Raw genomic sequence first — 14,079 nt, 5'->3', positions numbered from 1 at the left:
TTTCTCTTCCTTTTGGTTCCGTGCCACTTTACAAATTGTGTCTGTCTCCTGCTCTGCTTCAGTCAAACGCACGCTCCTGAGTTTCTCTTCCATGAAACTTACTGGGCAGTATCGTGTTAACAGGCAGTCTCCCTCTGGATATGTGGGGTTGAGGTACGGGTCTCACCACCTGCCCCTCAGATACCCTTGGGGCTGGCACAGCTCCCAAGAGAGTGAGCACTTTGATGAACATCGCCAGCAGGATGCAGGCTGCCTCACTTCAGCTCCTTGGAGGCACGGCTCCCTAGCCACGCTACACCCCCCACAAACACCGGGCCACCATGTCAGCATGCCACTCTCCTCCAGGCTTCAGCTCCTGATGCTCTCTGCAGCTTGGCTTCTCTGTTCCAGACAGCATCCCCAGCTGGCTCATTCTTTGTAAAAAAGACAACACCTTTCATAGTTGTAAAAAGTCAAGTGAAAACAGGTGTGAGTGATGATTAGTAAATGCCAGACTCTTCCGGACTCTATCAGTGGGACAGTTTGAGTTCTTTCCATAGCCAGTTCCTTACATTCCCCATTTTGTTGATGTGGGTAATCCTCGCTGCTCCCAGTTGCCTCTTCCTCGTCCCAGTATTGGTTGGAAATGGGGTGAGGGAGATGGGCTGGGTTTGTAGGGTAGATTTATTTCCTACTACTTTATTAGGGAATTGAAAATGGATATATGAAAATCCTCCAGCCTGGTTTTCACTTAAGGGGCTGGTTACCCCCTTCCATATTCCTGATGGTTGATTAAACAAACCTGGGTCCGTATTGGTATTCCCTGTGTTCTAGATTAGTAGAGGATGACTGGAGATTAATATCAGCATTCTGTCTTTGTTTTGTTTTGTTTTTCTTTCTCCCGCCTCTTGGGCAACTAACTCTTTTCTTCCTCCCTCTTGAGTCATGGAGACTGGGATTGGAATTAGGGACATTGAGACCCGGATTAGGGTTACAGAAATCAGTGTATTCCATGAAGGTGTCTGGGATTTCCTGCTCCTCTTCTATTTCCCTGTTACAATAACACGTATCGCCTGGGGTATTCCCACGACAACTCCAGCGCTCCCCTAGCCAGGTGATCGTCCCTCGCTCGTCCACCTCTAGGGTTGGTATCCAAGGCCCTTGCCTGGCCACCTAAATAGGATTCCCGGGGTCTAGATGGGGAAAATACCCCTAGGTTTCTCACAGATGAAATAAAAGTGCAGAAATGCCTGCTATAAAGGAAAAGCATAATTCTCAGACAGTCGGCGCTGTTTGTAGAAATTGCAAACAATATATTGTCACCAGGATGGTGAGGGCTTGAGGATTCATTTTTTCCTGATAGTCCGAATATTGTGTAGCTGTAGAGCCTCAGTGGACAAAAACGCACCCTCGTCAATATGCAGCGACTTTGCCTGCTGGCATTAGTCCACTTCTTCAAAAAGGAAATTAATACTAAGCTTTATTACTTCAGAATCATTTTCATTAGAGCCTGTTTTCCTCTCGTTTGACATTCCAAGTGTGGAATCCAGGCTCTAACCATGTATAGAAGCGTGCATCCGGCGCTTCTCCTTTGTTCTTCACTGTTTTGAGCTCTGTAGCCAACCAGCAAGCTTTGAATGGAGGCTCTAACTGCCTGTCATGTTTGTATTCCAAGCTTCCGTTTGTAATGAGTACACATTGGGCTAGAAGATATGGACAAGCTCGGTCAGGGGAATCCCCAGGTGAGGTTTCCCCTTTTTAATCGCTATATAAACTAGTATAGCATTTGCACCTTTACCTTCCGCTCTGTACCATTAACGTGGGTGGCATTCACCTGCCACAGTGTATGGCCCTCTGGTGCAGGCTTTAATGCTTCATTACCAGCTGGCCGGATACCAACATTTCTTGCCTGGTATGTGATCTTGGTATTAAAAATCCCCTGATGCGTCTCTGTTCTGTGCACACGTTTCCACGTAACTGGCCTCTCTGCATGTTGCTGGAGGCCTCCTTCATGTCTTCAAACTGAAACAAGCATTGGGTTGTCTGTTCTTATAGCAGTATAGTGGCCCTCATTTAGATTTGGCCCCACATCCTATGCAAGGACATGGCCACTGGGAACATGTTTGAAGTTCTAAGACGTTCTCTACCTTTCGAAACAGGGAGGACCGAGGGATAAACACCCCTCGCGCATTCAATATTTTAAGTGCTTTCTGTAAAGGAGAAATGCAGCCTATAAAGACCACCTTGCATGCCCCCAACTGTCTGATGTACTTCATTGCATGACTCCATTAATGGGAACAACGGCAGACCTGGAAATCCTATATATTATGTTTGCATTCGTCCCAGGGACATTGAGTCGGAACGCTCCTCCTGGAGTCTGCAGTGCATATTGAGCATGGTACAGCAACGGCCATACCATTCCTATATTTATGGCTTCAAAACATGTCTCACCTATTCTGCTATGGATGCTAACATGTAAACAGTCCAATTCAGGATGTTGCAAGCAGAAAATTGCATTTCCATATTTCTAGCATTGCTCCTGTTTCCATTGCCACACGTTTTCCCTCCCAGCCATTTTCCATTGTACAAGGACATCCCAACCTCTGCATGTTCCTCTCTTGGCTCATTATCTTGAAACCCTATCGAATACGTCTTGTAAACGGTTAAATATTCTATAGAATATGTAACATTTGCAAGACTCAATCGATACACCTTAATTGCAAACATGACATCCCTCATGCGGGAATAGGTTGTGCCTCGGACGTAATCTCAGTTTACCGGTTTATTTTCTTGCAGCAGAAAATGAGAAGCTGTCCCCTTGGGTAAGGTTTTGGTCCCCTGGGGTCAGCTCCAAGAACTCTGCATCAGGGCCTCGTCCCCAAAGCTGTGCCGTACAAGCAAAAAAACATAAACCAGTCTGCAAAAGCCGAGTGGGAATACTGCCAGGTAGCAGACTATGGTTTTATTTCTGACATGCCATTCTGAATTTTTCAAATCGACAAAAATGAATTTAAAAAATGAAGGTCAGACTTGTTTCCTTTATTTCCACTATAGGTGAAGAGGCGACTCTGCCGATAACCAGCGGGGGAAGCTACCAGGTGTTGGTGACCAACGTGATCTATTTGACACAACGTATTGTAGATAAGCTTTGGCAAGGCTTGTTCAACAAGGAATCCAAACTTGTTGTAGACTTCATTGTCCGAATCATATCGCAGGTAAAACATAGCTTTGAATATTAAGCAAAATGATCAAACCGTTGCATCTTGGGCAAGAGTGTTTTGCTGCCCATTTCCATATGACACATGCATACATTGTAACGTTACTGTTTGTTATATTGAATTAGAACTGCTCATCTGATGCAGGCACATTCCATTAATATGCTTGGGTGCATCCTCTCCCCCTACTATTGCTTCTAGCAGAATTGTCACTTACTGTGATTAATAGCTTTCTGGCATTGAAGATGTCCATGCCTCCTCCCTGACCCCATTTACGGATATCCTGCATGCCACACCCCAATCAGTGGATTGAAGAAAAAAAAAGTACATCACACCAACTCTGAGAGCTACACTTGTTAGCCCACCAAGACTGAATCCTCTTCAAAGCAGCCGTTGTCAAATACAGGGCTATGCTTAACAAAGTTCTGTCCTACTTGACTGAAACCTCTGCAGTACCAAAGCCACAGCATGATCCGAAAAGGGCCCAACCATATAAGAGGCATTCTGGAATAACATAACGATGCACATTAGATTAACCTCTGTTGCGAAAGGCCTTGTCTTTTTGCAGTCTTCCTATGTCATTCAATGGGACCTACAGCATATCTGCCTACTGACTGTTGGGAAAGATGTTCTTTTTCCTGCTTTTCTCTTATAACGTCTATAGGACACCCTTTCTTTCTGCTTTGTTGTGACTGCTGGCCTGCGTTTTTGGAGGTATGTAAATCCTTCTGCTTTACTTCCCTTGTCTTTTTGCTCATTCATATGGGGAAACTGATCAGTCCCTTGAGTACTGGAAAACGATCTCCCTTTGTGAATTTCTTGCATTTATTTTTTAAGCTGCACACATCACCCTAAAGTAAAGTGAAGTTGTGATGCTTTGTATCCTTATAACTTTTTCTTTGTGACTTTCTAATTACAAATACATTATGTGTCCAGGATGGGCTGGTGGCAGCATATATTTTCCATCTGTGTTTTGAACACTCTAAAATGGATGTGCTACAAGATGTTCACCGGACCTTGGGCAATATTTTTCTTTGGCTTTCTTCCTGCCCTCTCTGGTCTGAAATGGTCATACATGGCAGGCCCTTTCTCAGGGAAAGCTCTTGCTTTCCTGGGCAAAGTGGTGGTCTGTGTGTGTAGCCAGATGTGGGGCTGGGACTCTCATGTCCCAGTCCACATCCAGACCCTGAGTGTCTGTTGCTAGACAGATTGTGTCGCCAGTGACTATACATGATTGGCTAGCCACTGCCAATTTGAATGGTACACCTTTGATGGTCATGAGCAAGGTTCCAGCCCCCCAGATCTTGGATAAAAGGAAGTAATCCTGCAGCCATTCGACAGATCAAGACCCCTATGAAGAAGTGCACCCACTGACGACCCGTGAACGACCTTTGCAGCTGGCCAGCAGTTGCCTCCAGCCAAGTCCCTGTGAAGCCATGCTCTCTCCTGAGCTTCTGAAGGCCCTTGTCGGTGCTTCGACCACTGGACTGGTGGGAACAACATGTCCCGACCACTGATAAAGGAACTGTGCCCACTGAGTCTTCAGAAGTGTCCCAGGACCACTGAGTGGACTGAGCCAGCTATCTCCTCTGCTACTTCGATACAGCCTCCACTGTTCCAAGTGCATAATAGGAGGATCTTCAATTTGTGCTACAAGACACCTGGTCCTTCATTTTCAGCCTTCTAGTCCCAACGGAAGCCATGCAGGGGCCTGCCTCTTTGTTCGTCCATTGAATATAAGATCGCCTACTGCCGCCTGATTGTGGTGACTCTTGTTACAACCAGTCTTTTTCGCTCCCTGGAGGTGTCCTTCGGTCGCCTGCTCTGCAGAGGTCTCAATTTCCTCGCAGGGGTGGTCAGCTGGGCAGTGCTTGGAACTGTAATATAGGTAACACGACCAACCGAAACTAAATATTGCATCCGAAACTGACCTCTGCACCCACTTCCCCTAGGCCTCACTCCAAGCACAGGAGAACGTGTGCCCAGTGGAATCCGGACCCTCAACAGTAATCTCTGCCATAATCGGAGTAAGGGTGGCAAGTTACCACACCCCCCCCCCACCCCCATCCAATCTTCCATAGGTTTTGAGAAAGATGTCCCTTTTGGCAACATTTCCTCCATAGTTCTATGGACCCTCAAACTGTTTGCTTGTTCTTAAAACTGTCCTGTCTTTTTAAAGGGAAGTGAATTGTTCAGCTTCACTCCCCTGGTCTTTTGCTCATTTGTAATGGGGAAACTGATCAGTACTTCAGACTGATTACTGGGAGACTGTTTCCCTTTTTGTCTTTTTCTTTTTGTAACTTTTTAACATTGTACTCAGCATCTTACAATGCAGTGCAATGGGGATACATTTGTGTCACCCTAGCTTTTTACACTTGGGATTTTTTGTTAATTTTATATGTTCCTAGAGACAAGCTGGTGGAAGCAGATATAGTTTTACAATTGGTATTTCTACCACATATGGATACTACACGTGGCTAATGCCCTAAAATGGCCATACCATGAGATTTTCATTTGTTCGTTGGATTTTTTTACATTTTTTTAGCCTTCTTCCTGCCTTGCATGTCAGCAAATCCCATATAAGGTTATGCACGTGCCTGGGAAACCTGCAGCTTTTGCGGGCTAGTGATGCCTCTGTGTGTGTGTCTCAGGAAGTGGGTGGGACTGTCTGGTCCCACTCCACATTCGTGGTGCCAGTGAGTGAGTGAAACCAATAGTTATCCCTGAATGGACATCTACTGGCTGTTTGAATGGTGCAGATCCTTACCATCAGTGTGATTGAACTTGCTTCCACTCTGGATTTTGCATAAGAAGAGGACTCCTGCAGATCAACGTTGGAACCAAGCGTCCCTCATAGAAGAACAGCCGACTGAAGATCCAAAGAAGACTCCTGAAGAAGCCCAGCATCCCTTCCTGTATCTGGACCGGTAAAGCCCTGTTGTCCTAATGCCCTAAAGATCTGTGAAGGCCCCGTCTGGTGCTTCAAGCCTTAGACTGGTGGGACCAACCAATCCCAATGTGTTCTCGAGAGGATCCTGAGCCTTCAGAGGTATCCACCAGTGAACTGGCCATCTCTCCAGTGGGCTAGAACAGTCGCTGTTCTGCGTTTGCTTCCGGAACCTTGGTGGTCGCCAACTTGTGATATGAGTCTCCCTCCTGACGAATTTCAGCCTCCCAGCTTCAAGGGATTTGAAGGACTTCTACAACCGCAACTGGAAGCATGCCTGCTGTTTGTGTGCTGTAACTGTCACTGTAACTCGCCTTCCCCTGTACTTTGAAGTGCCCTGAAGAGATCTGCATCAGTGCTTTGTGCATTTCTCCATGGTCAAGTGTTGCACACGGTTCCGGTGAGTGGTGTCCAGAAGCTGCAGGTGCAAGTAGTCTTCTGGCCAGGTCCAGGAGCATACTGTGGGAAATCCAACCTCCAACGACGACCCATCTCCCCCATTGACCCATCCAGCCATTGGGCACATCTGATTCGGGAGGGGGATGGGGAAAGGGAATGTAAATCTCTCCCTGTCCTCCATAGGATAACATTGAGAACAAGTCTCTTTGTACCATTCCATTCCATTGCTTTTTGGTCATCACACCTGAGCAGTAAAAGCTGAAAGTTAAGAACACATTTTACTTAGTGTGTATTTAAGGCCTAGAATAAATACAGTATTTCGAATGGATTGTGTCCTCCCACGTATTTCTCAACTTAGATATATCCTTACCTTTAGGTTTCGCCTGTTTCACCTCAGAATTTTTTTTCTCTCTCTCCAGCAGAGGGCGCTCCACTCGAGGCCGCGGCGTCAATGTCCCTCGGCGGCATCCGTCGAGCACCGACGTCATCCACTGTATAAGAGCCTCGAGCGTGCCCGTTGACTTCAGTTCTGTTTTTCCATTAGCTTCGCTTCGAGTTAAACGGCGCTTCAGTCTTTTCTGTGGAAAAAAGCTATGTCGTCTTTTTCGAACCCTTCCACACCGAAGACAGGTTTTAAAAAATGCCTAAAATGTGGAAGGAAGGGTTGGCCACCAGGGGGCGCACGGATGAACAACTCCTTTGTGTGAGCTCCGTCCCGAGGTCCCAGAAAAGTAGATTGAGCCCCCACTTGAGACCCCCCCCTTAAGTACACTCGACGGAATTGTGTGGGAGAGGATGTCTACCATGACATGAAAAAAATCTGGCGAAAATCGTGCAAGTATTTGTGGAGAAATGTTGAAGGTGATCGCCGTCTTAACTGCGCAATGCACGTGAACTCCAGAAGGCTACGAAGGCGACTGGAAACTTGTACAGAGATAGGAACGGCCTGGAGGGAAGCCCGAGAAACGTTGTGGAGAGGGAACATAGATCGGAAGCAGCAGGACCGATTTGGAAAGGCGATCACAAGCAACCAACATCAAACAGAGCACAGCACCTCTACGTGGTGAGTTGAATCCACCCCCGGACTGAAACATTACGCGGCCCCGGCCCTCAGCCTCAGATCGCATCCCATAGTGGCACAGCTCAAACACATCCTGCGCTCCGCGGGGAGAGTCGGCCACGTCCAACCGGGCCCATTGCGAGAATCGGCATTCGACCCCAGGCGAGAACAATACTACCAGAGTGGTTGCGAGGGCCGAGTGACAGCGCCCCCGCGCCTGCTTACACGGAGCGTGAGAGACCCCTCTCTCGCGGGGTGAGCGGACCCGCAAGGGGGGGATTTCTGTGAGGAGCCAACGCGTACCGAGGTCCACGAGAGGACAACCCCTCCGGCCGCATTCCACAAAAGCATCCAAAACCAACATAAAGGATATCATACTATAACGGAGACCTCGCAAGCGATATACGGCAAGAGACATAAGATAAGCCGTAGGCACTCTGTGAACCCTGCGTATTCGTTGGAGGTAAAAGAGGGGAGGCACGCTGAGACCATTGAACGAAAGTAAAGACCGTAATTCACTCATATATGCGTGGAACCAAGCTGAATCCACCCACAGAGAGCGACACCCCTCAGATCTTGGGAAAATCAGAAGAAAGATAGAGACCAAATTAGGAGAAACCAAGAGTGCGAACGCTCCCTGTGACCCAGTAATCAGCGCTCCTCACCCAGAGACACATATCTCAGGGCGGACAACAAGAAGGGAACAGCCCAGGACACTGGCGAGCGACTTCACCAGAACTGAGGGTTGGGCCCCCAAACCTGGGGCGTGTGCCTCCTCACATACTCTCCTGGTGGTCGTGCCACCTCAACCCAAAACTTAAGAAGCGGCATCGGGTGTCTTGAACGCAAAACAGAAGCTAGCCACCTACGCTTACAGCCTGACTGCTTCCCACTCCACCGACCCCAAGATGGCATCTACACCGACTCCGGGTGGCGAAACTACCGCCACTAAAGGGGACATAGCGGCGCTACTGACTGAAATAAAAAATATGAGTGCCAGTATTGGCGGCAAAATTGATAAGCTCACGCAACGGCTGGATAAAATAGAAGACAGGGTTTAAGGAGTGGAAAACAACCAAGCCTCAATAGACACTTTAGAGACGCAACTGGCTCACAGAATAACAAGTCTGGAGGAGAGAGAAGAGGAGATCAAGCTTAAGATGGACGATTTGGAAAATCGGGAGAGAAGGAACAACCTTCGCATTTTCGGAATCCCAGAGCAGGAGGGGGAGACAACGCTTCACAATATCATCAAACTTCTCGTAACAGATGACATTGATGAGCCCAAAACGGAACGCATCCATAGAGCAGGTGGCCCGAGGTCAGTACTTGCGCGGTTCCACCGCTACCAGTATAAGACCAGAATACTTGAGAAAGCGAGGAGTGGAGGCACCATCACCCTAGGGGGAGCACAAATAACAATATATCAGGATCTCTCCTCCCTGACCTTAGCTCTCAGGAAAATGTGTAGACCCCTCACAAAGTGGCTGAAAGAACGAGATACCCAATACAGATGGGGATACCCCTTCTCCCTCTCCTTTTGAACACGAAGGCACAAGGATCAGACAGAACTCAGAAAAAGGCATTAAAACGTGCATATCGGATTTGCTTGGAACACAGGACCATGGAGAAAATCGACAGGAACCCGCAAGAGAGGGGAGGGCATAGCATACCCAAGGCCCAAGGCGTAAAAGGTTCGAGGAAATATCGTAGAGGCAACGTATCAACAGATGGCGGCGACTGAATTTCAATAATCATGCAATATTTGACATATATGTCGCTTGATAATGATGAGCATGTACATTGTCTGAGGTAAGATTTCAATGACTGATGCTCGAACTGGAACTCCAAGATGATATCAAAGAGGGAAAGATGGGGGCTCAATTAGTAATTTGTTGTATTATTTTTTGTACAGGGACCGTGAGGTAACGGTCCCCACTAGTGGTTCGGTGCCGGGACAGTCTTGTCAACTGAAACCAGTCGAACGCCACCACATGAAGGGACGGGGGAAGGCGACAGGGAGGGGAACACGGGCTAAAGGGAAAACTGAAGAATGGACTAGTGCAGAATACCGAATGCACAAAAATGTCACGTGGCTACTTGAAATTAGAACAAGTCGGCGGACACAAATGAATGATGTGCATAATCTTGGACTATATAAAAATGGCCGCCGCTGAATCCCAAAGCAGGGGCTCCATAAGGGTGGGAACGCTCAATGTCAAGGGTCTTAACTCACCGACCAAGAGATCACTGGTCTATAGAGAATTTCGTTGCACCAAAATTGACATCCTCCTCTTACAGGAGACCACGTACATGAAGGGTGATGAGAGGCCCGTACTGGGAACACGAAGTGGAATGGAATTCTGGGGCTCAGGCCCATTGAGGAAGGGGGTGTGGGAATTCTCATTAGGAAATGAATCGATTTCAATATTGCCAAGACCTGGTCAGACATGGAGGGTCGCGCTTTACTAGTGACGGGAACCATTGGAAACGTCCCTATCACAATTGCCACAATTTACGCTCCCAATGTGAACCAGATGAGATTTCTCGCCAAAATAATCCCCAAAATCATGTTAGAATCCTCTGGCCATGTCATCTTGGCAGGGGATTTCAATATATGGGCTAACCCCACACCAGACCACAAAACTGCGAACCCCACACCACAAGACACTACCAGATAGGCAAACACTAGTTTTGCCGAAATGATGAATCTGTATGGTATGGTTGATGTATGGAGACAAATGCACCCCAATGAGAAAGCCTATACGTTCTTTTTTAGCCCCATACAATACCTTTACTCGCATTGATTACATTTACCTCACCAAAGAAGTCCACAATCACTCAACACACTCAGAGATTACCCCAATCACATGGTCTGACCATGATATGGTCACCATCGATGTCCAATGGGAGCATCTACCACGTAAAAATGGAAAATGGAGGTGTAACGAAACTCTGTGGAAAGACCCTGTCTTTCAGACGGAGTTGGAAACCGAAATTACGAATATTTTAGAATTAATAACACAGGTGAGGTCTCCAAGCAAGGTGTTTGGGATGCGGGGAAAGCAACTTGGAGAGGTATCCTTATAAGAGAGGGTGCCCGGAAGGAGTAGGATAGATGAGGCAAGGAAGAAAATAGAGGAGCTCCGCCTTCTAGAGCACGATCAAATCACCCGCAAACTCCTGCTATTAAAAAAAAGGTTCTGTGAGAAAGGGGATAAAGTGGACGAATTATTAGTGGCCAGATTGAGGGAACAACGAGCAGAACGCAGAGTCTGAGAGATAGTGGACGGGGGGCCTCGACACGGATGTTAGCAAAACTACTATTCCTGAAGCATTCGCAGACTTCTATGAAGCGCTATACACCCCCGGAGACGGTCCCGAACTCGCACGGCATTGAGTCATATTTAAACAACTTAGCAATGCGCAAAATAACCACCGCAGAGTCAGCCTGCCTGGAAACCCCCATAACGGGGGAAGAAATACAAAACCCGATAAAAAGATTGACCCTAGGTAAATCCCCAGGAGAGGATGGATATACGGCTGGTTTTTGCAAGTCATTTAGTGCCCAACTTACCCCTTTCTTGGTCGAGCTATTTAACGAAATCCTGGAAACAGGCAAACCACCTGACTCCTTTGCTAGGGCCCTTATCACAGTGATCCCAAAGGAGGGAAAGGACCACAAAAAATGTGGATCATATCGCCCCATATCTTTGTTAAATGTAGGCGCAAAAATCTACACAAGAGTCCTTGCTGCCAGAATTGAATCACATCTGCCCCATCTTGTCCACCCCGATCAAGTAGGCTTCATACTAGGCCGGCAAGGAGCCGACACTATGCGCAAGACACTACACCTAATACATGCCTCTGCAAACATGGTGGGAGACCCAACCTTGCTCTCCATCGATGCAGAAAAAGCTTTTGACAGGGTCAACTGGGACTTTCTAATGTACCTCCTGCGCAGGAATGGCATAGGGCCCAGGTTTAATAGGGGAATCCAGGCAGTATATACAACACCTAGAGCGTCCGTATCCGTCAACAGAGAATATTCCAGGTGGTTCGAACTAAAGCGAGGTACCAGGCAGGGATGCCCACTGTCAGCTATTCTGTTTGCCCTCTCACTTGAACCACTCGCACAAAAGATAAGCGACACACAGATAGAGGGAATCCACTTAGGCCAGGCAGAGTACAAAGTGGCACTTTATGCTGACGACATACTCCTACATCTGACCAACCTGGAGACGTCCGTCCCCAGAACCGTGTTCATCCTCGAAGAATTTGGGCGCATTTCCGGTTTTAAGATCAACCAAGCTAAATCAATTCTGTTCCCTCTGAAAGGGTCCGTGGAGGAAAATGAAATCAAATATTCCCTTATTGGCTTATGCATCGAGCACAATGAGTTGAAATATCTAGGGATGAAAATTACAAAGAGCATAGAAACCCTATACGAAGCCAACTTCCTTTAAACTCCTTGAAAACTTCCATGCGGACCTCATTAGATGGAACAAATTAACAATATCCTGGTTGGGGCGCCTTAACGCAATAAAAATGGTCTTGTGTCCCCAGATTCCTATACCCCTTTCAAATGCTACCCATTCACATTCCAGAGAGCTACTTTCTAGAGGTTAAGAGGGTAATCCTACAATTCCTGTGGCAAGGGAAGAAGGCAAGGATAGCATATAACATTTTGACACTACCCAAGGAAAAGGGTGGGGTAGGCCTCCCGGACCTCAAGCAATATTATAAGGCAGCCCAGTTACGAGTGCTAATCCCCCATTTACGAAACCAGAGCGAACCACAATGGATTGCAATGGATAACCATTACTTCCATCTGGCAACGGTCTCAGAGTGGTTGTGGACCCCAAGAAAGAGAATACGTACTAAATCAAAGGCACAACCGATACTGGCAACTATCTGGGACATATGGGAAGAAGGCGCAGAGACAAAAAAGATCACCACATGGCCGTCACCCCTAAGCCACTTATGGTCACCGGGCATAAATAATCATATCCCCAACGTTGAGATATTCCAGACTTGGTACGAGGCGGGGTTGGAGATGGTGGGTCAGCTGGTGCGGGGCGAATCCTTCATAACACTGCCGGAGCTAATAGAAGCGCTAGGAATAGGAGTATTATCCACATTCCACTATTTACAGATAAAAGGAGTTTTGACCAAACAGGAATGGAAGGAGAAATTGAGTAGAGAACTCACCCCCTTTGAGAAACTACTCGATTACAGAACAACCATGAAGGGCCTAATTTCCATCATGTACAAGACATTAATAGAGGCGGGAAAAGGAAATACAGAACATCTCAGGGTAAGATGGGAGAGGGACCTGAGGACAGACATAGATGGGGATACATGGGATAAGATGTGCCGCGCAACATTCAAAACCTCGATATCCTCTCAATATAAAATGCATGCTGTTAAGCTCTTACACAGGTGGCAATATGATCCAAGCAGGCTATCCAGAATGTATCAAAAAACTAGCACCTTGTGCTGGCGTGAATGTGGAATAATTGCCGATTATTGGCACATGTGGTGGGAATGTCCACAAATTAAGGTTTACTGGGACGAAGTCCTTGGATGGATCAGGGCCATAGATGGTATCCAGAGACTTGCAGACCCTTACCTAGTTCTCTTTGGGTTTGAAAAAGATGAGGATGAATGGAGAAAAGTACAGGGCCTGGCCCCGCATCTGTTGCTTGCCACTCGAGCGCTCCTAACAATAAAATGGAAATCCCCCCACAGCCCCTTCCGAAAAAGAATGGGTCAATGTGGCAATGAATATGTGCACTATGGAGAAAATAAGGGCATCCTTGCATGGTAAATTGACTCAATGTGATACCCTATGGGCAGAGTTCCTGGATAAATACGCACCTGAGGTAGTGAATGGGGCAGACACCGGCCAAGCTTAGTTTGAATTATGCGCTCCCACGGTAGAGTAATGACACCCTCTTCAATCCCAGCAATACACGATTGGACGTCACAGAGTAAGACCAAAGAAACTGAACTGAAGACGCAAGAGCGCCCCCCAACCAAGGAGATCCCAAATAAAATGGAGTAAAATATCAAGTACAGAACCCGTAGACACATTAAAATTAGAATATACGCACGGACATACACTAATTTAGGAGTTATAGACCCAGCCTGGGGGGTGAGGGAAGGGGGGGAATTGATGAAACGAGAAAGAGAGAAGTAACTCGTTGTGCTCTGTCAAAATTAGTCGCCAGATCGACCTGTGAATGTATGATATTATGCTAGGGTACCAACAGGTACAATATTTTCATGTTCTTTTGTTGTTCACTTCCTCTTTGTTTGCTTCTCTGACAATATTTTGATATACAAATATGTATGTATGAACACTCATTGTTTGCTTACTCTCGAATGCAAGAAAATTGTTTCTTTTTCTTCTATGTAAAACCTAATGAAACCAAATTAAAAAATAAAAGAAAATGTGGAAAGATGTCCCAGACAGA

At 46.8% G+C, this 14,079-nt stretch overlaps 1 protein-coding gene across 5 annotated transcripts in view; it reads left to right on the top strand.

Annotated features, from left to right (window-relative positions):
* WDFY3 (WD repeat and FYVE domain containing 3) overlaps positions 1-14,079 on the top strand; it is a 2,538,776-nt gene that overhangs the window by 1,484,590 nt on the left and 1,040,107 nt on the right. For all 5 annotated transcript variants that reach the window (XM_069630405.1, XM_069630406.1, XM_069630403.1 and 2 more), the window contains one exon: positions 3,034-3,194. In XM_069630405.1, coding sequence (XP_069486506.1) covers positions 3,034-3,194 — 161 coding nt within the window. The remainder of the gene's footprint in view (positions 1-3,033; positions 3,195-14,079) is intronic.

The sequence above is a fragment of the Ambystoma mexicanum genome, chromosome 6q (assembly GCF_040938575.1).
Source record: "Ambystoma mexicanum isolate Mex_15411 chromosome 6q, UKY_AmexF1_1, whole genome shotgun sequence".
Lineage (NCBI taxonomy): Eukaryota > Metazoa > Chordata > Amphibia > Caudata > Ambystomatidae > Ambystoma > Ambystoma mexicanum.
Note: the sequence above shows the minus strand (reverse complement) of the source record. Positions and strands in the feature narration are given on the sequence as shown.